The sequence below is a fragment of the Chelonia mydas genome, chromosome 11, assembly GCF_015237465.2.
Source record: "Chelonia mydas isolate rCheMyd1 chromosome 11, rCheMyd1.pri.v2, whole genome shotgun sequence".
NCBI classification, from domain to species: Eukaryota; Metazoa; Chordata; order Testudines; family Cheloniidae; genus Chelonia; species Chelonia mydas.
Window position 1 is genome coordinate 31,550,771 of NC_051251.2, and position 25,313 is coordinate 31,576,083.

The window sequence follows — 25,313 nt, forward strand, 5'->3', positions numbered from 1 at the left end:
GCCTGGTCTACACTTGGGGGGGGGGGGGAAATAGCGTAGCTGAAGTCATCATATCTTAGGTCGACTTACCTCGTGTCCTCACGGCGTGGGGTTGACTGCTGCCACTCCGTTTCCGCTTCTTGCAACGGTGGAGTACAGGCGTTGACGGCAGACCGATCGGGGATCAATCACTACGGGTAGTGTAGACATACCCTTATAAAGGCTACCATGTAAGTAAACATTAAAACTGGTTCCAACAGCTAAGTATCCAAGTTGTCAGGATGGAGCTGAGGGACAGCATCCCTAGGACTTGTCTACATGGCAAACCAGGGCATGAATCTATAGCTTGCTGTGCAGTAACGTGCCATGTGGACACTGCTATAGTGCCCTGAAAGTCCCAGAGTGCAGTTTGGCTTACTGTGTTTTCAAAGTAGTAAGCCAAACCACCCTCAGGGACATTTCAGTGCACGTAGCAATGTCCACAAAGGATATTACTGAACAATCTGTAGATTCACGCCTGGCTTACCATGCAGTAGCTGCATGTAGACAAGTTCCTTAGTGGCAATAGTTCCAAGCAGTCTCTCAGTAGGAAAAAGAGGCACTTCAACAAGGATCATGCTGTCAGAGAGATCATGGTATGGTCTGTTTCGCTAAGTCATAGAACTCCTTTGGTGTGAACAAATCTTAATCTTTTATTGATAAATTACTTCAGCATTCTTTGTTCCTAGATGTATAATTTCACATTTGGCTGTGTTCAAACACACATTCATTGTTGCTGCACAGCTTACCAAGTGATCCAGATCGCTCTATATATATAATCTATCCTCTTCATTATTTACCAGTCTCCCAGTTTTCGTGTCTGTTTAATGTGTGCCTTGTTGATTTTGTATCATTCTAGGTTCTTAATCAAAATGGCATATGATGCCAAGTCACATGTCTTACAGAAGTATAAATATATTACATCATCATTATTACCTTAATCAACCATTATTACCTTAATCAAACCAATGTTGTGTTTAAAAAAAAAAAAATTAGTTTGACATCGTCTACTTTCCCTAAACCATGTTGGTTGGCATTAATTATATTATCTTCCTTTAATTCTTTCTTAATCAAGTCTCATATCAGCCATTCCATTACTTTGCGCTGGATAGATGTCAGGCTTATAGGTCTATAATTACCTGGGTTGTCCCATTTACCCTTTTAAAATATTGGCATAATATTAGCTTTCTTCCAGTCCTTTATAACTTCTCTAGTGTTCTAAGGCTTCATCACTGTTGGCTTTTTTAAACTCGTGGATGCAAGTTATTTTGGCCTGTTGATTTAAAAATCTCATCATTGTTTTCAGTGTTGTGAAAATGGCCCTTTTAAAGCACTGGACTTATATATTTGCACGTGGTCAAGTCACGATCACTTGTATCTAAGCTAGCACTAATTTTTAGTTCTGTTATAATTTCTTTATCTATCAATATGAAATCTAATATAGAATTCCCCCTGTTGGACGCAACACTCTATGAGCTAGTAAAATACAGTAGTTTTTAGACATTCCATGGATGTTTTAACACTAGTAGCAGGTATCTCCAGCATATGTTATTCTGATTGAAGTTCCCCTTGATAAGGTAGCTCCTGCCCCCCTGCCCACTCCCCCACCTCACACACACACACACATAGGTAGGTGCTTATGGTTCCGGTCATCCTGTTCTCTAGTGTGATTTGGTGGTCTGTGGCAGGCACCAATTAGTATTCCATCTTCTGCTTTATCTGTTAGAACATTGATCCACAAGCATTCAAGATCATTTACTTGATTTGTCAGCGCTTCGGAAACAGGAAATACCATTTTTGACATACTGCTATTTCCTCTCTCCATTTGCCTACTTGATTTTTCCTTAAATAGGTTCTAATTGGTGTTTTTAACATTCCAAACATGCGACTTTTCCCATCAAGTTTTAGTAATATCAAATAGGTCAAATTTATACTCCTGAATAAGCAATTCCAATTCCTCTTGTTTGTTACTCAGGCTCCTAGCATTGTATATTAAATAATTGCTTCTCTTCACCTCCTTGGTTGTCTTGATTAATATTTTTCTTAAGATCTTGATTTCATGCTAAATGAGTGCTTATTTGCTGCTTCTTGTCACCCTTCCCATTTTTGAAGTTCAGTTAGTTTAGATTAAAGAGTTTAGTTTAATGCCCTCCTAACTATTTTAGCCAGCCTATCCCTGAGGAGATTGGTTCCCCTTCTACTGAAATAGAGACAATCTGTACAACCCCCTGTCGTCAGAGAAGGTGGACCAATCTTCTACAAAATGAACACTCTACCTTAAACCATTTACCTAGCCAGCAGTTCACTTCAAGAATCTTCTGCCCTCTGTTTTCCTTTGTTGGGTAGGTCAGGAATGATATCCAACAGTGCTTGGCCAGTCTTCTCTTTCAGTAGTCTATAATCTGTGAGGTATCTCATGAAGAGGTGCCAATTATACACCAGCGCTTCAGAACATTATTCTATCATAGTCACGTCTCATGTCTTGGCTTGGGAAAACAGCACACCATCTTGTCCTCTTGTTCCTTGCAGAATGTCCATCCACCATTGTACATCTCTTTGTGGGTACATTTGATTTGCTTACGAGTCGGGTGAAGCAGCCATTCACAGGTGAATTCTCTATTCTGTGCAATCAGTTGGATCTTCAGAGATCCCCAAGTCTCTTTCTTACTTCACTTATCTGGAGATGATAAATGGTATTCAGCTAATCTGAAGGTAACATCCACTGGATGATTTCATACTATCCTTTTAATAGAATTTGCACAGCTATTACTTGAAGCTCTGTAGTTGCTTGAAACAAAAATTTGTCCTTCACTGAGGTCTGATCTGGGAGAGTGAAATTAAGTAATTTCTAATACTTTCTTGGCCTGTGATCTAGAACGGATGTTCATTTTGGTAGTTTTGCCACCCTTTTTCACCTGCAGCTCCTTGCCCTACCGTCTGACTACTTGCCAATCTCTCACAAGTGGGAGTATACTGAAGTCAATCAAACTAAAAAGAGAAGTTACTTATCAGTAACTACAACGAGGAGTCCTTGTGGCACTTTGAAACTAACAAATTTAATTGGGCTTAAGCTTTCATGGGCTAAAGCCCACTTCATCAGATGCTTATACCGAAATAAATTTGTTAGTCTCTAAGGTGGAACAAGGACTCCTCATTGTTTTTGCTGATACAGACTAACACGGCTACCACTCTGAAACCTATTTGTAACTGTTCTTCTCTGAGAGTGTGTTGTCTATGATGCATATTCAGACTCCTTGCCTATCTTCTCCACTTCTTCAGAGTCTCAGATCAAGAGTTCCAAACTTAGGAAAGAAAATGAAGGACAGTTGGGGCCACTCCCAATTTTATACCAACTGAATTTTCCTTGAAGAAAAGGGGAAAGGCAGGGCAAGTGGTTCGGATGATACAGTCTCCAAAAGGTTCCACAGCTTAATGCTAGGAGCTGCTGATTCCATAAGTGTGAATATGCAGAAGCTACACTCCGAAGAAAAACAGTCACTGGTAACCAACCTCTCTCCCTGAGCTAACCCCATCCAAAGATCATCTAGCCACTATTCCCCTGAGTCAAAATCTCCTGTCCCAGCAAAATTGCAGGATGATGCCCCTGGACCTCGGGACTCTGCACCTGATAGAATGACTACTGGATTCCTTGGTCAAGATGTCTTACGACTGACCCGTGCCTGAAGCAGTCAAGGTGGTCGTCTTAGGGAAAATCTACCACTAGAGAGTGTCACACTGGCAAATGGAAGGCATTAAAAGTTTGGTCAAGATAGAGGCCTTATATCCTCTCTCATCCAGTTCTGATTAATATAGACTTTCTCATGTTTCTGCTGTCAAGGTACTGTTTCTGCAAACTGTTACAGTTTACATCCTGTGATTTCTGCCTACCCTGTGTCTCAGTGAAAATGACCATAATTTTGGCCATTCTCTGGTGAAATAATTTTTAAAAGGTCTTACAAACATATACCATCCTGTTTGTGAGTCTTCTGATACTTTGGATTTGAATTTGGTATTATATAAACTCTTCATATGAGCCCAAAGGATTTTTTAGTCTTGTTAGTTGCCATTACCTCAGTCATGCAGGTCTGAGTTAGAATCCCTCCAGTTCTTTACCATTTTCTGCAAAGTCAGGATGGTAATAGACCTCACCGCAAATCTGACCAAAACTGCATTGGATTTTCGTCTTAATCAGTCCACTGCTTCCTGTTGTTATTTGATAGCCATAGTGGGTAAGTGAAGTTTCACATCCTGAATATAAAAATGCTATTTGCTAGTATTTAGAGAAGACAAAGATATTTAGTAAGCCAGCCATACTCTTTTTAGACATTGGGGTGGGGGGGAAATCTAAATGTCTCGCTACCTCAGCCTACAGAAAATTAAGTGAATAATAGTGCATTCAGTTATGTTATGAAGTAGATAATGGGTCTCACTTTACTAGGGGGATGATAGCTTCTGTGTCATTTGTCTGTAAGGTGCAGTTGTTGGAAATCTGTAAGGTTGCTGCATGGAATTTGGTTCACACCTTCACAACTTGCTTTGCTCTTGACACTGCATCAATCTGGTTGCACTGCATTGCTTTTCAACTGAGTGGGCCCTTTAGCCCACTTTCTCAAAGAGGCTATTATTAGCTTGTTTCCTACAATGGAGCTTCATGGAAGCAATTTCATGAAAGGAGAAAAAGGGATAATTCTTCTTATAATCCTTACATATAATTTCCATTATGCTGTAGGTGTCTTGTGCACCGGTGCTGGAGAGTTTGTCCTAGTGGTACCTGTAGGGGTGGCCACATCCACACCCCAGCTCTTCATGCTCTGTGTGGAGGATTGTGACAGAATACACACACAATACATTATTGTAATAATCTTTGTACAATGTATGCTTTGTAAGATATCATTTGAAAACTCATAATTTGCTTGTCAGTAGTGTCCTGATAAAATGAGTGGCAACATGGTTGTAAAGTTAAAAGATTTCCCTGTATGATAAGAGTGCATGTTCAAAAACTCATGAGGCATCAAAGTGGTCAAACAGGCCTGTGTTAAACAAAGGAGTGTGTTTGCATTGGTTTGTATTTTAGCAGTAAACAGAGTCATCAAGCAGCAAGGGAAAACAAAGGAAGCTCAAACAGGTGAAAAAGAAACGGCAGGGAACATCCTTACACACACTCTTTGTCTCTGAGTTCCCAACTAGAAATGTTTTTCAAAAAGGGGACTGAAACTATAAAAAGGAAGGGGCAAACACCCCAAGACACCCCTCTCTTTCTTTCTGCCCATCGCATTCTCTGCATCTGAGAAGACAAAAGAAAACAGCTGTTGGACTTTGCGGGAGGGGTCCTGACCTGAAGAGTTTGGTCAGTAACCTTGCTGGAAGCACGTAGTGAGAAATTATGCTTGAATCTAATATAGTTTAACTTAGGCACAAGTAAGCATTTTACCTTTATTTTTCTTGTAACTATTTCTGACTCTTATGCCTTCTTATTTGTATTCACTTAGTAACTTCTTTTGGGATAACGGACTTAATATGTTTGTACTGTCCAGGAGAGGTCTGGGCAGTACACGACATGCATTTTGAGGGGGGAAATTTGGGACTGAGGGTCTGTTGGGGTCACCCTCCAAGGCTGGTGAGAGCCAGAGTGTAACTGGCAGGCTGGAATTACACTCCAGGTGGAGCTTGTATGCTGGAAAGCTGTTTGTGAGTGGCCCGGTTGGAGCTGCTTCAGCAAGGCATTGTAAGGCACCCACGGTTGCAGGGCATGGGTGATACAGCCCCCCACTGGTCTGAATTGTACCCTGGAATGTCACAAGGATATAAAGGATGGAGCTGCCTTTCCCCTCTTTCAATTCCTTCTTACTGTCCGAGCTTGGTAGTTGGAATGTTCTGTGTTTCCTGTAAACGAATGAACTTGCTGCTTATTTTCTTACTAGTAATACTTTTTTTCTTTTTTCATTCATTCTTCATCAGAATCTTTGGCTCTCAGTCTCTCACTACTGAGAGTCCAGAGCTTCTTCAGGTCCTTTTCTTACACTCAGTGAAGCAGATTTGAGGAGAGTAGGGCCAAACACAACTGGGGCCTGGTACCATACCAGCCTCCTCACTGGCCAAATTAGATCCACTGTACATGCTCACAGGAGCATACTCATGGTATTGCCACCCTTACTTCTGCACTGGTGACGGCAGCACTGCCTTCAGAGTTCAGAGGCTAGAGAGCAGCGGCCACTGGCCAGGCCCCCAGCTCTGAAGGCTGCGCCACCACCAGCAACAGCGCAGAAGTAAGGGTGGCATGGTATCATATTGCCACCTCTGCTTCTGTGCTGGTAGTGGTGGCAGTGTTGCCTTCAGAGCTAGGTGGCCGAGAGCAGCAGCTGCTGTACCCGCACCCCTCCAGCTCATCCTCTCCCTGATAATATTTTTTATGATCTTATGATCCCCCTACAATAGCATTGCGACCCCCTTTTGGGTTGGGACCCCTAGTTTGAGAAATACTGCCCTGGGGAATGCCCCCAGCATCCAGATCAATATTGCTATTACTTCGTGGGAGCAGATCCATAGGAGGGAACCTTCTTCTCCTGGTACCGAGAGGCTTGTGGTGGCTGGTACCAATCAACATGCAGACTCACAATTACAGGACTTACCTCAAGCGGAGCTAGTGGAGGAGAATACCCACAAAGTGATTAACATTTTGCATCTGGCTATATCAGGAAAGTAACCCTGCCTATAAATCATGCCATTATGCAGTCTATTAGGATACTGCTGCAAACCCCTTCCTCCATCCAGCTGTGACCAAATAGAACGTAAATATCAGGTTCTGTCTCAGGAGTCTGAGCAGTTTAATTTGCATGCTATGATGGGCTCACTAGTAGTGGCCAATGTGAACAATAGGAGTCATCAAGGCTGGGATAAGTCTGCCTCTTAAGAAAAAGATACCAAAAGTATGATCTTTTTGGAAGAAAGATTCATTCTACAGAAAATTTACATGGCCGGAATTGCCACTCACAAGGCCTTAATGTCCCGGTACAATGATTCTAACTTGGAAGCAGTCACTGAGTTGATAAATAAATTGCCAGAAAGCTCCAGAGAGCAGTTCCAGTCCCTTGCTGCAGAGAGCAGTCTAGACTCTCGATTAGCTCTGCAGGCTTACTTGCACACTGCAAATTCTGCACCAGCACTATAGCTATGGCAGTGACTATGGACTGTTCCTGCTGGTTGCAGTCCTCAGGGATTCCTGCAGAGGTACAGCAGACAACTGAGGACTTCCCTTCGACGGCTGTGGTTTGTTCTTATCCAAAACAGGTGAGGCTTTACATGCTGTAAAGAACTCTAGAGCAGTTTTAAAATCCTTGGGCCTTTACACTCCAGCTATGAAGAGGACAAAATATCATAGTCACTTCCAGCTTCTTCTCCTTCTTCTTCATTGCTTAGCCAGACAGTCAGCCATAGTGATTGTTCGCCATTTGTTCAGTTCCTGCACAACTGCAAAGGCTTGACAGCCTGAGGGTCCAACATCAGAACTGACTTGATGAACCCGTGTAATAGGGAGTCTGCCTCTGGGCTGCCTCCAAACCTCGGTTGGTGGAATTTTATGCTGGATGTTACAAGCCACCTGGAGAACAGCATTCGCTGGAACATCTTGTTGTAAGGCACCGCCTGCAGACAATGGCCCCAGTAGTTTGTACACCCAAGTGACCATAAACATCTGCATGCATTACACATGAAATCATTCCACTTTATGAAGAGTTGCAACATTCCAAGTTACAATTTTGGTGGACTGTTGGAGATCTCAGATACAATTGGATGCATTGTCACAATGTACTGCAGATGTGTCTGCCGACATCAGAGGACACGCGTCCCAAGGGGGCTTTGGCACGAACGTATCATGTTTGCACCAAGGGTAGATGGCATCAACAAGGCATCTAGAGCTGAAAGTAAGTCAGGGTTTTTAACCCCAGTGCTGAGTACTAGGTCAAAAAAAAAAAAAAAGGCAAACGACTATCCCAGGAAATACCTCGTCTCATCCCAGCAGTCGAGATGAGGTGCAATCACGTGACCCTTTTCCTGGTCCACCAGTACTGGCTTCACGCTGTGCGACCCGAGCCGTTGAGTCTTTCTCAGTGACTTTCTTCACCTCAGGGAGGCTAGGTGCAACTGCTGCCTTGCATCTTTGCCACCTGTGTTAGCCATCATTTTCAGGATTCACTTTGGATCTGTCCACCTTGCATAATGCCCATGGCGATATTTCTGACAAGCCTTGTTGGGATTATTCATTGGAGCTATGCCTTACTTCAGATGTTACACCCCTTCCACCATGATGAGGTACAGGTCGGACTTGGGGGGATACTTCCAGTTTGGACAGTAATATTACCCCGTCCATCCTGCTGACCAGGCCAAAAGAAAAGATCTCAGAGAAGGAGATTTTTGCCTTCTGCTTCCTCAGTCTCCTCATCCAGACATCCATAGACCTCGAAGCAGTTGATTTGACACTTAAGATGAAGGCAGCATACTTTCCACCCTGGATTTTACTGGACCTTCCCCTCCTTTCTTGGACAGGTTTTCCCATTTCCTATGTGCATGGCAGGCCATGACCTCAGACAAATGGGTGCCAAACAAGGTGAAATCTGGATATACCCTGCAATTTCTTTAAAATCTCCCTCTGCCCTCAAGACCCTCTCAGGCATCCCTCTTATGAGTTTGTACTATGACAAGTGCAGACTCTATATTCTTTGGGAACTACAGAAGAAGTGCCTCCTCTTTATTGGGATTATTCCCAATACCCAAAGCCAGAGAAGGCATCAGACCCATTCTTGACCTTCAAAACCTGAACCAAGAAAGTACACCGAGAAAATCAAGTTCCATAAGGTGTTCCTTGCTGTGATTATCCCTTCCCTACATCCAGGACACTGGTTTTCTGCCCTCAGTTTACAAGATGCCTACTTCCATGTGGCGATCTATCTTGGTCACAGGAAGTTCCTGAGGTTTGTCTTAAGAGATCATTGCCAATTCACTGTTCCGCCCTTTTGGCCTTTTATCAATGCTGACAGTTATTTATCAAATGCATAGCAGTGGTAATAGTCTGCCTCCACCAGAGAGACATCCATGTGTACTCTTACCTAGATGACTGGTTAGTTCAGGGTCGCTCCAACACCAGGTAGAGACTGCTATCCGTCAGACTCCATGTTCAGCATCCTGGGCCTGAAAATAAGCAAATGAAAGTCAATGTTATCACCTCTACGAAGAATAGAGTTCACTGAGGTGGTCCTGGACTCAAATGTTGCCTGAGCCTTTCTGTCTCTTTCCAGATTTCAGATGATATGGGATCTTTGTGCGTCCCTCAAGGACCAGCCACAAACCACTGCGAAGAATTGCCTCTGACTTCTGGGTTACATGACTGCATGTACATATGAGACCCCTTGTGACAGGCTGCACCTCACAGTGGTGTGGGCACAGTTCAAGTCAGTCTATCTCTCTCACATTCACCATCTGAACAAGCTAGTGTGCATCCCAGATGTGGTGTTACCATCTCTGGGCTGGTGGATGAGCCAAGACAACCTGTGCAGGGGATTTCCCTTCTCTCCAACTTCCCTTTCTGTGACTTTGGTAATGGACTCTTCAGCCTTAGGGTGAGAAGTACATCAGGGTGATCATCAGGCTTAAAGTTCGTGAACTGTCCATGAGACCAGGTTACACATAAACATTCTTGAGTTGTGTGCAATATATTGTGTGTGTCAGCAGTTCCGACCTCCCTCCTAGTGTTCAGGGCAACACTGTCCATTCTGTCACCAACAACACCACAGCGGTGCTTGTTTGTTCGTGTAAAAGAAGTGCCAGATCAAACATCCTCTGCCAGAAGGCAGTCAAACTGCGGAATGTAAGTATAGAGCTCGATCAGTCTCAGGGCATCTCACTTGCTGGGTGTTTAAAATGGCCGAGCGGATTGCCTGTACAAGTCCTTCAACTTACACAACAAGTGGTCTCTCAACACAGCAATTCTTGATTTGATATTCTTCATAGGGAATTTCCAGTGGTGGATCTGTTTGCAGCTCAACAGAACAGGAAGTGTCCCTGGTTCGATTCCAGGCAAGGTCACAGCCCTGGGTCAATATCAGACATTTTCCAGCTTCTATGGGAAAAGAACTTGTTGTATGTATATCTACCAGTACCCCTGATTCCTAGGGTCATTCTCAAGCTGAAATGAGATGGAGGCAGATGGATCCTTATAGCTCCATCCTGGCCCAGGTAGCCATAGTACTACAACTATGCAAGCCGTCTACTCGAGAACCTTGCTGTTGCCACTAACTATAGACCTCATCACTCAGAATGATGGGCAGGTGTTGCACCTGAATCCTCAAGTACTGCACCTCACAGCAAAGTTCTTCAGTGGCTAAATGCAGAGGAGGCACACTGCTCAGTGGCAGTCCAGAATGTTCTCCTTAGTAGCAGAAATTCTTTCACAAAAACTTCTCACCTGAGTAAGTGGAAGCACTTATCCATTTGGGCAGCCTCCCATAATGTGTTCCCAACTCAACTAAAATTGAAACAATTCTGGACTATCTCTTGCATTTTAAGAAGTCAGGTCAAGCCCTCAGCTCATTTAGGGTGCATCTCGCTGCTATCTTAGCATTTCTACCCTTGAATCCAGGTTAGAACTGTTTTTACTAACCCTATCATGACCGGGTTTTTGAAAGGTCTCAATGGGTTGTTCCCACCTATCTGGGATCTAGCACCAACTTGGGATTTGAATTTAGTGTTGTCTGCTCTTATTGACGTTCCTTTTGAACCTTTAGCTTCCTGCTCGCTTCTATACCTCTTAGTGAAGGTATAGTGGCTGTCACCTCAGTGTTTGGGAGAGCTAAATGCATTTGTCACTTACCTGCTTTACCCCATTTTTACAAAAATATGGTTTGGTTTAGGTCACACCCAAAGTTCCTCTCAAAGGTGATATCTGATTTCTATCTGAATCAGTCTATATACTTACTGGTTTTCTTTCCAAAGCTGCATGCTCACAAGGATGAATGAAGACTGCACGCTCTAGATATGCGTTGAACTTTGCCTGTTTACTTGGATAGGACAAAGTCCTTTGGGGTGTCTTCCCAGTGCTTGTTTCATATGCAGAACATATATGATAGGTCAACCAGTTACAGCATAGCGACTCTCAAAATGAATCACCAGCTGCATCACTTTGTGTTATGCTTCCTGAGGTGTAGGACATCCTGAAAAGATGACAGCACCCTCAAGCAGGGCACATTCGGCCTCAGCAACATCTGTGACACAAGTTCCTACTGTGGACATCTGCAAAGCAGCAACATGGTCTTCTGTACTACGTTCACCAGACATGCACTGTTTGCTGCTTCAAGGGAAGACACAAATGAAGGAAGACCCTACAGACCCTCTTCTGATGACACTCAGAGCCCTAACATCTAGGATAATTGCTTGGGAGTCACCTACTGTCTAATGGACATATGCATGCACTCAAAGAATCAAAATGGCTACTCACTTTCTTGTAACTGTTGTTCTTCGAGATGTTGCATTTGTCCATTACACAAACCACCCTCCTTCCCCAATGCCTTGGAGGCTATCATCAGCTTTCCAATGTGAAGGAACTGAAGGGGGTTAGAGTGATCCTCCCTTTTGCACCCTCCACTCAACATACAAGTTCCTGGGGTGTGTGGGGCCTCCCCTATGGATACTGCTAGGGAAAACTTTCCAGCTCCTGGGCATGAGATGCCAATTTGCCTGCAGTGTAATGGACATATGCAACACACCTCAAAGAACAACTGTTATGAGAAAGTGAGTAGCTGTTTTTTTGTTTTTGTTTTCCCAGTAATAATGCTTTTTATTGAAATATATTACCTCCACAGAACCAGACTGACCTTTCCTTCTGCCTAAGAGTCCAGCTAGAAATAGGCCTTCAAATAGTAGAGAGGTACTTTGGGACTGTTAGTGGAGCAGTGTATATATACTCATCCTGCATGGAACTTCAGATAGTTGTATGCATCCCCTAACTACCAACTACTTCAAATGATTCTGTGGTCACACAGCAAGGTATGGAACTATATATAGTCTGGCACTATAAAATACATTCAAAGAGCTACAGTTATTTGATAAATTACCTTTTAAAAAACACCTCTATATAGTCTGACTTGCATGCTTAAACACTTTTTAAACAGTATTTCCGTATTTAAAGAACGCACAATGGATATGGAATTTGAATAGCAAATACTGTACAATTGCTCAGATACAGCCTCTTTGCTTGATTACAAAGCTGTCTAAATACAAGTAAAATGTCTCTTCCTATAATATGGTTTGTTTCCCTTGATGAAGTACAGATTGCAGAGTATAATTTCTATAGAAAATCTCTTTAGCTTGTAATAACAATCTAAAATGCTGTGGTTTAACCTTCCGAATTTTCAGCTATCTCTTGTTAGCGCTACATTACACATGACTGCCTTTTTGATAGTGGGGGAGGAGTGATGCTTATACGGTAGAGAACTATAACAAGACTTTGTCTAGAATTAGAATGCTTTTTTTATAGCTTTCAAAGGTGAAAGACTGTCTCTGCAACATATTTCTGTCAGCCTGGAAACTGTACAATAATTAATCTATTTGGGATTTTTAGTGAAAAATCACGGTGTACTGTAGTTGATGTTTTAACGCTCTACAGTTGAGAATAAGTTGTGCTATTGTGCGTTAAGCCTCAGTTACAGACACCACTGAGGAAGGTGTATTGTAAACCACAATTTGTTAAAGTGCAGCAGCAGGGAAAGATATTGAAAGGGTTGAAATCACAGATTAGATAGAAGCAGACCTGAGCATCTTTTCTTTCTCCTTTTAATAGAAAAGATTAAACCAAAAGTTACTACAAATATTAAAGAGCTATAAAATCACACTGTGTGTATTACTGTGATTATAGATTATTTCAGCTAGTTAAGAGTCAGACCAAGGCAAAATTTTCATGTATAATGATTGATGTTCCAATATTGATGTACACCAAGTACTTTTAACTCTAGAATGCCTTATTTTTTTATTTTGGAATCACAGGAACTCCAGTTTCAAAGACTCACCAGAGAGCTGGAGGTGGAAAGGCAAATCGTTGCCAGTCAGCTAGAAAGATGTAGGCTTGGCGCAGAATCACCAAGTATTGCCAGCACAAGGTACGGGCCTTCATGGCTTTATTTTCCACATACCACCAAGTTAAATGTTTTATTCAGTTGTCTTGGGTGCTACGGATAATTATTTTCTATAAAAGTTGTTCAGCTTTCTTTACTGTATTCAGCATTCAAAAATGCTGTCTCACTAGAGCTTGTATTAAAAAGGCCTCTTGCTTCATTGATTATCTTTCTCAGCAGTAAGTAAAGCTTTAATTTTGCTTGGGTTATCCTAAGTCATAACACAGTAGAGGGGAGAAGTTATCACATTGATTTTATGGACTTGAAAATCAATTATGCTAATTTATTTATCTGCAGCAAATCAGTAAACTAATGTTTCCAATAACTAACTATTGATATAATTTATGAGGGCATAATATTTGTACTGAGTTTGTTTTTTCAAATACTTCTCAGAAATTGTCCAACAGGGAGTACTTCATTTATAAATATTTGCAACCAAGTTAGGGTGCTATTTCAACACAAATCTAGACAGCATGCTCACATATAGTACAGTAATAGTGTTGCAACATTTTTTCTGAATAAGGTTATCTAATTTTATTCACCTTTTTAAAAAAGTATTTTCTTTGCATTTTGTTTCTGAAAATTCCTTGTATATGCTTTTGAATATTTTAGTGTAAAACACAATGTATCAATCATTGTCAGTCATCTTTAAAAAACATTTCATTCTGTGTATAGAAGAATTGCAGTCATTACAGTACACTTTTTTGTGTAATTAGAAATGTTTTTGGTTATAAATATGTGTGGGTAATCACACATCCTCCAGAAAATTAGGGGATTGGCAGCCCTTGAAACTGAAGCCTGTTACATTCAGCACTCACTATTAAGGCTCTTAACATGCTCTTTCATTAAATGACTGTAACTGGAAGTCCAGGTACAATGAACTTAATAATGAACCTAAGGCCATTTTGAATGTGGGACCCTGAGAACTCATTCCCTCATGTGGCAATAGAGCTCTAGTTGTTTATCTTATAAGGCAGTGGAAAGACCCAGCTCTTTTTTTTTTTTCTTCAGGTGTGCACATGTAAGAGAGAGAGAGAAACTGAAAACAGATGGGGACAGTTGAAAAAGATATATATTTCCACATGCAAGGTGTTTTTGTATATATCAAAGCCTTACAGAGTAGAAAAACTAATGTTATCTTAGTAACAATATTGTCAAATGACAGGTGAAATACTTCAAATATGAAATAAGAGATGATCTAAAATGAGCTGTGTAATTGGCCTTACACTGGGAGAGGTGTTTTTGGCAGGCACAAGAACAATTTGGAAAGACCATAGATATGGGACCATATTTCCCCATACTGAAAAAGGGACACCGGGTAAGTTGCGACACCAGCTTGCCTGAGCTCCACCATGTGTTGCCGCTCACCTCAAGTTGATATCACAGCTGTCATGACTTTTTTGGCAAAAATGGACATTTGTCCCATTTGCTGTTGTCTGAATGTTCCTCTTAGGGCAAGAACAAATGGGGCAAATGCCCAGTTTTGTGAAAAAAAGTCATGATGTGAGAGACAGAGCTTAAAAAGGAGACTGACCCGGCCAAATCTGGATGTATGATCACCCTAGCCATAGAATAAATTAGCATTTCTACACATTAAATACACTATCTCCATATAAGGAGATTACGCCAAATCATAGCTGAAGCCACTGTTTGAAGAGCAGAGAAACACAAAGGTGAATTCAAAACAAACAGTAATAGGTGTTAAGAAGATGCTCTCTAGGTGAGTGTTAATTATTAGGTTGATTGTAACTGGAAGTTCAAAAAAAAAAAAAAAAAGAGCTGGGTCTTTGCACTGCCTTATAAGCTAAACAACTAGAGCTCTATTGCCACATGAGGGAATGAGTTCTAAGGGTCCCACATTCAAAATGGCCTGCTTCCAGGTACCTCTCATTAAAGTCCAAGTTCACCTCAGCTGCCAGTCCATTTTAAAGGCAAAGACATTGTCTCTTAGACAGGTAAGGCCTCTTAAATGTTGAAGGCTCAAGCCTTTAAGAGTCTTGCAGAAAAACAGTCCATACCTTCATTACATCCAAAATAATCAGGATGTCAGTGCAGGTGTTGAACTGATGTGGTATTATTTATGCAGTGACAAAAGGGTAATATACTTCTATCTCCTACTATCACCTACAAGACAGGAAATCACATTCTGCATTAGACATAACTGCAATTTTATTTATCTTTCGGTTCTTTCCATTGTGGTTTAATAAATGACCATTTACATAATTAAGCTAATGAGGCTGGGGGGGGGGGGAATTAGCACTTAAATTAAGCCAGTTTGTCTTGTTTTTGGTATATGTAAATAATGAGTCTAGTAAAAATCTCCAGGCACATACATTTTCTGGGGGTATTTGTGCTATAGTTTTTTCATAGCTAACCGTAAAGGTACTGTACACATTTTATGAGTCTTGTGATGTCTGATTTGAAATATTTGATTGATACTTCACAAAAAAAACTTAATTGAATAGTAATCTAAAGATTTTTGGTATTAATGCTTCATATTTTCATAGTATGGAATCCAAGATCACCTGTCCAAGGGTATACCCCAAGGAGCTTTCATGGGCAGTTATGGATATCAAATCAGAGGGGCGTTGGTCTTAAATTTTACATTTACACAAACACCAAGCTTCATTCTGACCCCTTTTCTTCTTGCTTTTACAATTGCACTGGACACTGATTGAGGGAGTAATCGGCTGCTACTCAGAGTGTAATGCTATGTTACAGCTCACAGAGGACACTTGGATAAAAATTGTGGGTTGGCTATTACATCCTAGATCCTATGAGATCCACTTCTTTGGTTCATTTATTCTCTGCTATCACCCATTCAATGAAACTGAGAATATGCCGCTTCTAAGAGATGCAAGTGTAACGCCGACAGACCCCGGTCGTTGGCGGGCAGGATCAAACCAGGAACCTCTGGAGCTTAGTGCATGAGCCTCTACCACATGAGCTAAAAGTCAACTGCTTGTTAATTAAGGCTGAAGAGCAGACTCATCTCTCTCTCTGTAAGTGGTCTTGGTGCCACTAGATGGGACAGAACACCACACCCAGGAGGTGTGTGGTTTACACAAGCAGCAATTTTTTGGTTAGACAAGATTAGCTTAGTCTTTACTGGCCTGGACAGGGGAAAGCTCCAATTTTAGTTCACCTTCGAGAGCTGTTGCCTTTGTATCTTGAGTTTGTGATTTAAATGAAGTTACTCACATAGTCCAGCCACCAACTAAGAGCATCACTGGTTAGTGAATTCTATACTAATTCAGAACACAACATTCCCTAACCTAGGTCTTCATGTGTCAGTAAAATGCAATTTTACTAAGCTTAAGAAAATTATTAGCAGTGTCCTAAAGTGTCCTGTATGACTGCCCAAAACAAATCTTTCACATTTTTGCTACATAAAATACCATCTTCCAATTAAACTTTTTCTAATTAACTCCTTATAAACCTATGTATATTACTGTGTCATTTCTTTTAAATTGGTCACTAACAATAAAGTATTCTTAAAACAGATACATAACTAATCAATTTATCTGCTAATAAATATTTCCACATGACCCAATATTATTGTACATCGAGGCTGTAAAATCCTGGTCATGCAGAAAAGCAAGACGTGATTAAAATCGGTGGGGCAGAAACAAGTCACATAGGCGTGACTGGGAGCAAGGGTCAACTTCCTAGCAGGCAACTGTCTCCATCCCATAATGTCATCTATATCCCATAATTGTTGTGCCTTTTTTAAAAAACCCAAGGACTTGTGCGGCATTCCTTGCTATTCGCCATCTCTGACAGATGCATGGAGCCTGCACAGCTTTGCATTATTGTCATAAGAATTGCAAGCACGGGGTGCACAATCCTCTTCTTTTTGCAGAGCCATAAGAACAACAAAATCAGTTGGGAGCATGACTGTTTCTTGGCGGGGAGATTCCTGTGAGACCTAGCGAGACCCAATTCAAGGTAGTTGGAATTCACAGAACAGCTGTAGATGCAAAAGCCAGCTGTTTTGGGGGCCAAGAAACAAGCACTGACTAGTGAGATCATGTAATGTAGGCTTGGGATGACTTGTAATAGTTGCAGAACTTTCAGATGCTCAAGGCCACATTCCTGGGTCTTCGTGCTGAGCTGGCCCCAATTCTCCAGCACAGGGACACCCAAATGAGAGTTACACTGACAGTGGAGAAGCAAGTGGCCATTGCACTGTGGAAATTTGCAACTCTGGACTGCTAGCAGTCAGTGGGATGTCATTTTAAAGTTGGAAAATCCACAGTGAATTTTCCAAGTGGATCTGTTTTCATGCAAATGTGCAGGCCCATTAATCATCTCCTGGTAGACAATGGTCTTGACAATGTGGAGGACATAGTGGATGGATTTGCAGCAATGGGTTTCCCCAGCTGTGGGAGAGCAATAGACAATATGCATATCCCTATTGTGGCACCAGATCACCTAGCCACAGAGTGCATCAACACAGGGCTACTTTTCTATTGTCATGCTTGCGTTGGTAGATCTCTAGTGACACTTGGAAAGTGCATGACACTTACATCTCTAAGAATGCAGGACTCTTCAGAAAGAATGCAGGACTCTTCAGAAAGCTACATGCAGGGACGTTCTTCACTGACCAGAGAATTACCATTGGCAATGTTGAAATGCCGTTAGTAATCCTGGGGGACCCAGCCCACCCCTTGTTCCCTTGACTTGTGAAGCTGTACACTAGCCACCTCATAAGCACCAAGTGCCAGGCGCTTCCTCCTGGAAGTAACGCTTAGTGGTTGGAGCTGAGATTAAAGCTGTATGTAGGGTCGGTATTGAGCTGAGGGTAGTGCAGTAACCAAACTCTGGGGACTGTCCAGGGTCAGAACCCAGATCAGAGGCCATGGACAAGCCATGTCAGTACTATAGCCAGAGTCCTGATACAAGTCAAAAGTCCAAGCTAGCGGGTCAGGAGGTAGAAGCAAGGCTGGAGCAAGTCCATAATAGGTCTGGAGGTCAGAGTAGGGCCAGGACAAGGCTGGAACGGGGCTTAGGACAGGCTGGAACAGGGCTTAGTCAAGGCTGGGAGTTGAGAGAGAGTGTTACACTGCAAAGCAGTAGGAGGGTTCCTGGCTATGTAGTGCTGTTGAACAGACTGATTTGCAGTTTTAGTGGGGTTGGGGAAATACCTGAGCTTGTCGGTCATCTGACACAGGCTCTACTCAGGGATAGGATGCTGCCACATGACTGGAGACTCTGTGTGGAAAGGTAAGTCAGTGCAGTTGAGTTATTGCCGCATGCCTGAGTGATGACTCACTGCGGCTCTGTTGGAGGGGCAACTATTGAGGTTGTGTCCACCTACATCTAAAGGCTTCTCCTCCAGTCTAAGGGGAGGAACTATTGAACCCAGGACTCAAGTAAATTCAGGGGGCAACAAATGAGAAAGCAGGGACAGAAGTGAGGGTCACAGGGTCAAAAGCAGGGAGCCAGAGGGGGGACTCCTAGCAGAGAACCCCACTGCTCCTCAAAGGCATTCAGGGAGCCAGTAGATGCGGCCCAGAGGAACTCTGCCCTGATAGATAACCCTGATACATGACTTCAGGGAGGAGCAGAAATAGGCCCCACAATCGCAGAGCACCTCCCTATCCAACAGTCCTCCTTCTCGTATGATGGACAGCCACCTTGGCCAATGCCAGGAGGAAGTTGACAAGGAGATCTCGCGACTTCGTGGGCCAATGGATGGGGTGTGCAAATGTCAGGAGATGTGGGGAGAAGTGCAGCCAGAACCTGAGAAGAAGGTTCTGGAGGAGCCAGAAAAGGGGCTGCAACCTTAAGCACTCAGTGTAAATGTGTGCCAGGGTCTCCCTCACGTTGCAAAAAGGGCAAGTGTGGGCAGGAGGGTGATTTGCACCAAATACATGCCTATGCTCGTGGATCCATGAAGGAGCTGCCAACTAATATTCCCAGCGGGCCTAGGGTAGAATAATGACTGGCCCACCAGGGCTCCTCACTGTCCACAGTTGGTAGGAGGTCCTACCACTTGGTATTGAGACAGGACACAAGGATGAGAAAATGAAGAGTATGGAGCACGAATGCATACAGTTGTTTCCTAGGCACGGTTCAGAGACAGACTGGCTGCAGGTCGTGCAGCCAGCTCAGGTGTTATGTGGCGAGGCGGGGGAGCTCGTGAGGTAGGGACCCGATGGCGAGGTCCGGAAGGTGGCCAGGGAGTGCCCTCCCACAGGAACTGCTCAAGTACAGCCCAAGAGGTAAGCAGTTAAGCTACCCTCACCTTCTGGAGTATATCTGGTGGACACAAGGGGTGGAGAGCCCCATGGGCTGACCGAGCACCAGGGGGTCTACCCAATCCCTCCAGTCATTGTCCAGGAGGCCTCCGATCCTGGTGGCACCAACCTCTGGTGCACCGAGGGGGACACCACCACTTGCACACCAAAATGGGGGTTGTGTAGCAGGGGCTCTGTGAGGAGATCCTCCCTCTCGGCAGGTACCACTGGCCTTGTTGCCAAGACTAGCTTCCAGGTTCTGAGGAGGTCCTGGTAGAAGACCAGCAGCTCAGAGAGGTCACATGAGAGACCCCTCGGATGAAGGTAGAAGAGCTGGTGGTCATATCGGTGCCCTTGGAGGCAGCTGAAGAAGGTATGCACCAACACACTCCATGCCAGACTACCCACCCCACAAAGGAATCTCTGAAAGGCCTGGAAGCGGGAGATGTGGACCTGATTGTGGAGGCAGAGCAGGCCCTGTCCACCTACTGCAGGGGCACTGGAGGAGGGGCAGCTGAGAGAGCATCCCTAGTTTGGCTGTGGGTTTGCCTCACACCAAGGAGAGATTCAACTACCGGCTCAGCAGGTGCAGAATGACAGTTGAATGTGCTTTCAGTAGATTGAAGGGCTGCTGGTGTTGTTTAGTCACAAGATTGGATCTGAGTGGAGGAAAAAAAAATCCCAATGATTATAGCTGCCTGCTGTGTACTTCATAATATCTGTGAAGCAAAGGGGGAAAAGTTACTGCTTGCGTGGAGGTGGTGCGGCTGTCTGCAGAGTTTAAAGAGACAGACACAAGCTCTGTCAGAAGAACTCAATACAGAGCTATATGGATTAGAGAAGCTTTGAAAGAGCACTTTTAATAGTGAGCCACAGTAATGCATTGTGGTATATTGGGCTCTACCTGGCCTTGCTGTTTTGTGCAAAGAAAATTCTGTGCAAGTTAAAAGCAAATACGTGTACATTAATAAATTTATGGAACAGAACTTAACAAGTGGAAAGAACACTGATATGCATTTTACCTACACAAACAGCAACCGTGGCTCTCCCAGGTCAGTGTATGTGACTCTCTGGTTCTCCTTTACATCCCCCCGGGGTGGAGTGGTCGGGGTAGAGATGCAGCCACTGATACTATATGGAATATTGAAGTGAGGGCTTAAGGAGGTGCTGTAATGGAGTTTTCATGAACTGCAAAGGGGGGCAGGCTTGTGATTGTTGAATCTGTAGGTCCCCAAGAGTTGGTAGTATCTGTGCTTCCTGCCAGAGAAGACCCATTATGTCCTGGTGCATCTCTCTCCCTTTTCCTGCTGCGATACCTGGGCTTTTCTCCAATCCACTCTTTCCTTCTCCAGGTTGTCTGCAATGTTCAACCTCCAGGCCCTTTGCTCATGGTCTGATGCAGCACTGGCTTGCAAAATTTCATTGAACATGTTATCCCGAGTCCTCTCCTTTCTCCTCCTCCTCTGTTTCAGGGGTTCCACAAGTACAGAGGGGGAATCCCTCAAGGCTGCAACAGCTGTAGATAAAATACACAGAGGTACCATTGTCAGTATAGTCATAATGGAAAGTAAAAGTTAAGATTCAGAACTCCCTTCCTTTGCTCCCCTAAACTTTTAAACAAGACATATTTATTGATGCTTCTGCTTCACAGTGCTTATGCACGGCACCACTCACAGCACCAGCCATGGTGAATATGGCCCACCAGGGATGAGGAAATGAGGAGGGAATTGCTCGGTTGCATGAAACTATGAATCTAGGGCAATGGTACTGAATACGAGCACCATTTGCCACAGGCAGTGATGATTTTAGCTAATATCTCACTCCTGAGGGTGACAAAGATACAGAGAGCACAGGTACTGCTGGCCTCCCAAAGTCGCCCAGGCCAATATGCTGCTAGCCTGAAAAGTACAATGGTGCCTGCCAAAGTTATCCCCAACTGAGGTGGGGAAAGTGTCTTATGAAGAAAGAAGTAAGACTGCCCTCCCTAGAAAAAAATCATCTGGAGAGGATTGCTGAGTACCTCCGTGACCATTTTATCGAGATGTCTCGGGAGGATTCAAGGGACATCCTTGTGTACATAAACAAACTGCTCTGTTCCTCCCTCCACAACCCCCCCAGGAATGAAAAACATAAGAATGCTACTTCTCTCTGTACCGCTATCTCTCCTAGTACAAGTAAATTAATTAAAAGTAACTAGATATATTCTGTTAAAGTTGGCACCATCAGTGCATCATGTAATGGGAAATAGAATTACACACTTATCTGAGGATTCTTCCCCTTTATTTCGCCCATGCTTGACTGGTCTCCCTGGTCACATCCCCCCCATCCTCTTCCTCTTTCACTTCCATCTTCTCACTATTCATGGCAGTGGCCTGTGACTCCAGGCTCCTCGGAGGTATCCTTGGTAGTCTGCAGGGTGGTAGTGGGTCTCTGCCACCTATGGCATGGAATTCTTTGTAAAAGTGGCAGGTCTGCAGCTTGGCACGGGATTGCATGTTGGCCTCTCTGGTCTTTTGATATGCCTTATGCAGTTCTTTCACTTTTATGCAGACTTGTTGCTGATCTCTTTCGTACCCCTTCACCTGCATCCCCCATACAATCTACTCATAGATGTCCATGTTTCTACTGGTCCATAGCTGTGCCTGCACAGTCTCTTCTCCCCATAGGCCCAGGAGATCTAATATCTCCTATGTACTCCAGGCCAGAGAGCATCTGGAGCCCGCATGGGCAGCTGCACACAACAATGGAGAGCTGCTAGATGTGCTTGCCACACTGGACAATCAGGAAAAGGCATTTCAAAAATTCTAAGGGCTTTAAAGGAGAGGGGGGCATTGTGACCCCTGGGCAGTTGATTTCACAAGGGTGACCAGAGTATTCAGTGTCTGGTATTGTGTGACAACTGTTGGAGGATGTCAGAGTAAACATAAGAAACCTAGTGTCTGCTCTTGTACTGCGTCAACCTCCGTATGTTGACCATGGCTCACTTGGAGAGATGATGGTGCATTGTCTTAACAGGGCGCTTACATCGTGGGAGACCAATTTAAGTGTAGATACATGCACAACTAGGTCAATGCAACCTAACTTTGTGGTGTAGACCAGGCCTAAGTCACAGTGGTGTGCCAATGACCGAGAGGAGCAGCCCTATTTCAGCTGCATCTCAGAGTCACAAATTTATTAGTATTATGTCACTTGCATGTCAAAAAGTTTCCTCTGCCATAGTTTTATTTATACATAGATAATCTGTTAGTGTCTTCAGGTTTTCATTGACACCCTCTGAAATTACAAGAATATGTATTCCTTCCCCACACTACGAAGTTTTGCTGACATAGCTGTGTTGGCTAGGAATGTAGGGAAAAAATGCTGTGCCTGAAACTACACCATCTCCCACCTTCCCTAAGTTCCCTATAAGCTGCACAGCCATGCAGCAGCCTATTTAGCACTGCGCAGGCACTCAGGGAACCCACCCGGGGACCTGCCATAGCTGGGGGAGGCGCACCCCTCTCCCCAGCCCCAACCTGCTGCGGCCGGACCCACCACAGTCTGGGCAGCCCTCCCCTGGCCCTAACTCTGCTGCGGCCCAAATCTGCCACAGCTGGGGCACCAGAACCCAGTCACGGCTTGGGTGGGGCAGCCCGGACCAGACTCAGCTACAGCCAGAGCAGCGTGGCCCAGTCCGGACCCAGGCATGGCCAGGGCACCCGGACCGGACCCAGGCATGGCCGGGGTGGCCCAGCCTGGCCCAGACCCAGGTGTGGTCCAGCCTGGCCTGGACCCAGGCACGGCCAGGGTGCCCAGGCACGGCGCGGACCTGCTGGGGCTGGGGGAAGGGCGCCTATCCTGCAGCCCCAGCCTTGGAGCTGCCCTGGCGGAGAGAGGCGCCTTTCTCCCCCAGCCCAGGTGCTGCTGCGGGGAGAGAGAGAGCTGGGGGGAGTCCTCTCTCCCTGCCATAGCGCTGGAGCACCCTTCTGCACCCCAAACCCCCACCCCCCACCCCAGAGCCCACACCCCGAGCCGGAGCCCTCACATGGCTGCACCCCAACCTTCTGCCCAAGCCCTGAGCCCCTCCTCCCCGGCCCCACCCCAGAGCCTGCATCCCCAGCTGGAGCCCTCACACCCCTGCACCCCAACCCACTGCCCCAACCCTGAACCCCTCCCACACTCCAAACCCCTCAGCCCCACCCACACCACATGAATTTTGTTATGTGCGCCAATATGAAGGTGATGTGCCACACATCACCTCCATATTGGTGCACATAACAAAATTCATTCCGCACATGGGTGGGAAAAATTAGAGGGAACATGGCACCTTCCCACACATACCCCTGTACAGATCCATCTATGCCAGCAGAAGAGTGCTTCTGTCTGCTTAGCTAATGTTGGTTGGGGAAGTGGTATTACTGTACTGTACTGACAGATGAACTCCTGTCAGCTTACACTGTGTCTGTACTAGGCTGTGCCTACAGAGTTTTGCTGGGTTAGGCTCTGGTGTGGAGAGACAGCCTTAGAGACAGAAATGGTACAGCAAAATTGTTTTTTGATGGTGCAAATGAGTAATACAAAATATTGAAATATATTGTAAATGATAGATTGGGAAGAATAGTAATAAGCTTTTCAGTGTACCTGTTCGTTCTTTAAAGACTGTTTCAGTGCAGCAGCAGGTAGGATATTCAGCTTTCCATAATCGTGCATCTATCAATGCACCTCATTTCTAACCTGCATTACTACTGCAAATTCAGCCCTGGGCTTCTCCTGACCAGAGTCTGTCAGCTTTATCAGATTGTGTGATAATTCTGTGATGCAGACCGAAGTCTACACATACTAGGAAGAGATAATTAAACTTTTATTAAACAGGCTGCCTATGCTGCCAGGTGGAAGGCTAGTTGCATTAACCTGTTGCATCATGTAGCCAGCTCACCATCAAATTAGGCCTGAATAAAGACTTGGAGTGGTTGGGTCATTACAAAACCTAAATCTAATTTCCCCCTACTGTTACTCACATCTTCTTGTCAACTGTCTGAAATGGGCCACTCTCATTACCACTACAAAATTTATTTTTCTCCTTTGGTATCCTACTATTAATTGAATTGTTTTGTTAGACTGACCTCACACTTGGTAAGGCAACTCCCATCTTTTCATGCTCCTGTATTTTCCACTCCATGCATCTGATGAAGTGGTTATGTCCAAATAAATTTGTTCGTCTCTAAGGTGCCACAAGGACTCCCCGTTGTTTTTGCTGACATAGACTAACACAACTACCACTCTGAAACCTCCCCTCACTAGTTACTGTTTCCATGTAGCTGATGAAAATTGAGTACTGTTAGAAAGTAGAACTCTTAAATTTATTACACCACATACATATTTTTGTATTTAACTGTAAAGTACTGAATGCACATTTGTTACTGGTAACAACACGAGGTGTAATTTAACCTTTTAACAAAAAGAAAATAAAACTTTGGCTGCACTGTGACAGTACAGTAAATTGTCGTCAAATCAACTTTGCAGGCAGTGAATGGTAGAGATACAGACCTCCAGAAGTAGTTTTATTTGGAGCAGTTCACTGAAGCACAGCTCTTCAAGCAACCATTTTTAATTACTTCTCATTGCCATTCTGATTGCAAACAATTTCTGCCACAAGTCAATTTCCTCTGGGATGCAAAAATCCCAATGGTAATGGTCCCCACCAGCTGGAATTAAAAATGTGTATCTAAAAGTCCTGTAGGGCATTTATGCTGACAGAAATTCAGCCAGCATTCCTATTAAACTGAAGCATTCAAGCTAACTCTAACAATCTAATACAGTGGCTATATGAAAACTTTTGATTTTAAATGGAATGGTTTTCATAACTACTAGAATGGTTTGTTTTCTCTGCTGTGTGTAATAGATCATTTCCTTTTCC

The 25,313-nt window shown here is 43.9% G+C and overlaps 1 protein-coding gene across 9 annotated transcripts in view; it reads left to right on the forward strand.

Moving 5' to 3' along the window:
- Positions 1-25,313, forward strand: part of PKP4 (plakophilin 4) — a 246,876-nt gene that overhangs the window by 92,611 nt on the left and 128,952 nt on the right. For all 9 annotated transcript variants that reach the window (XM_037912431.2, XM_037912434.2, XM_037912432.2 and 6 more), the window contains one exon: positions 13,048-13,160. In XM_037912431.2, the coding sequence (XP_037768359.1) occupies positions 13,048-13,160 (113 nt within the window). The remainder of the gene's footprint in view (positions 1-13,047; positions 13,161-25,313) is intronic.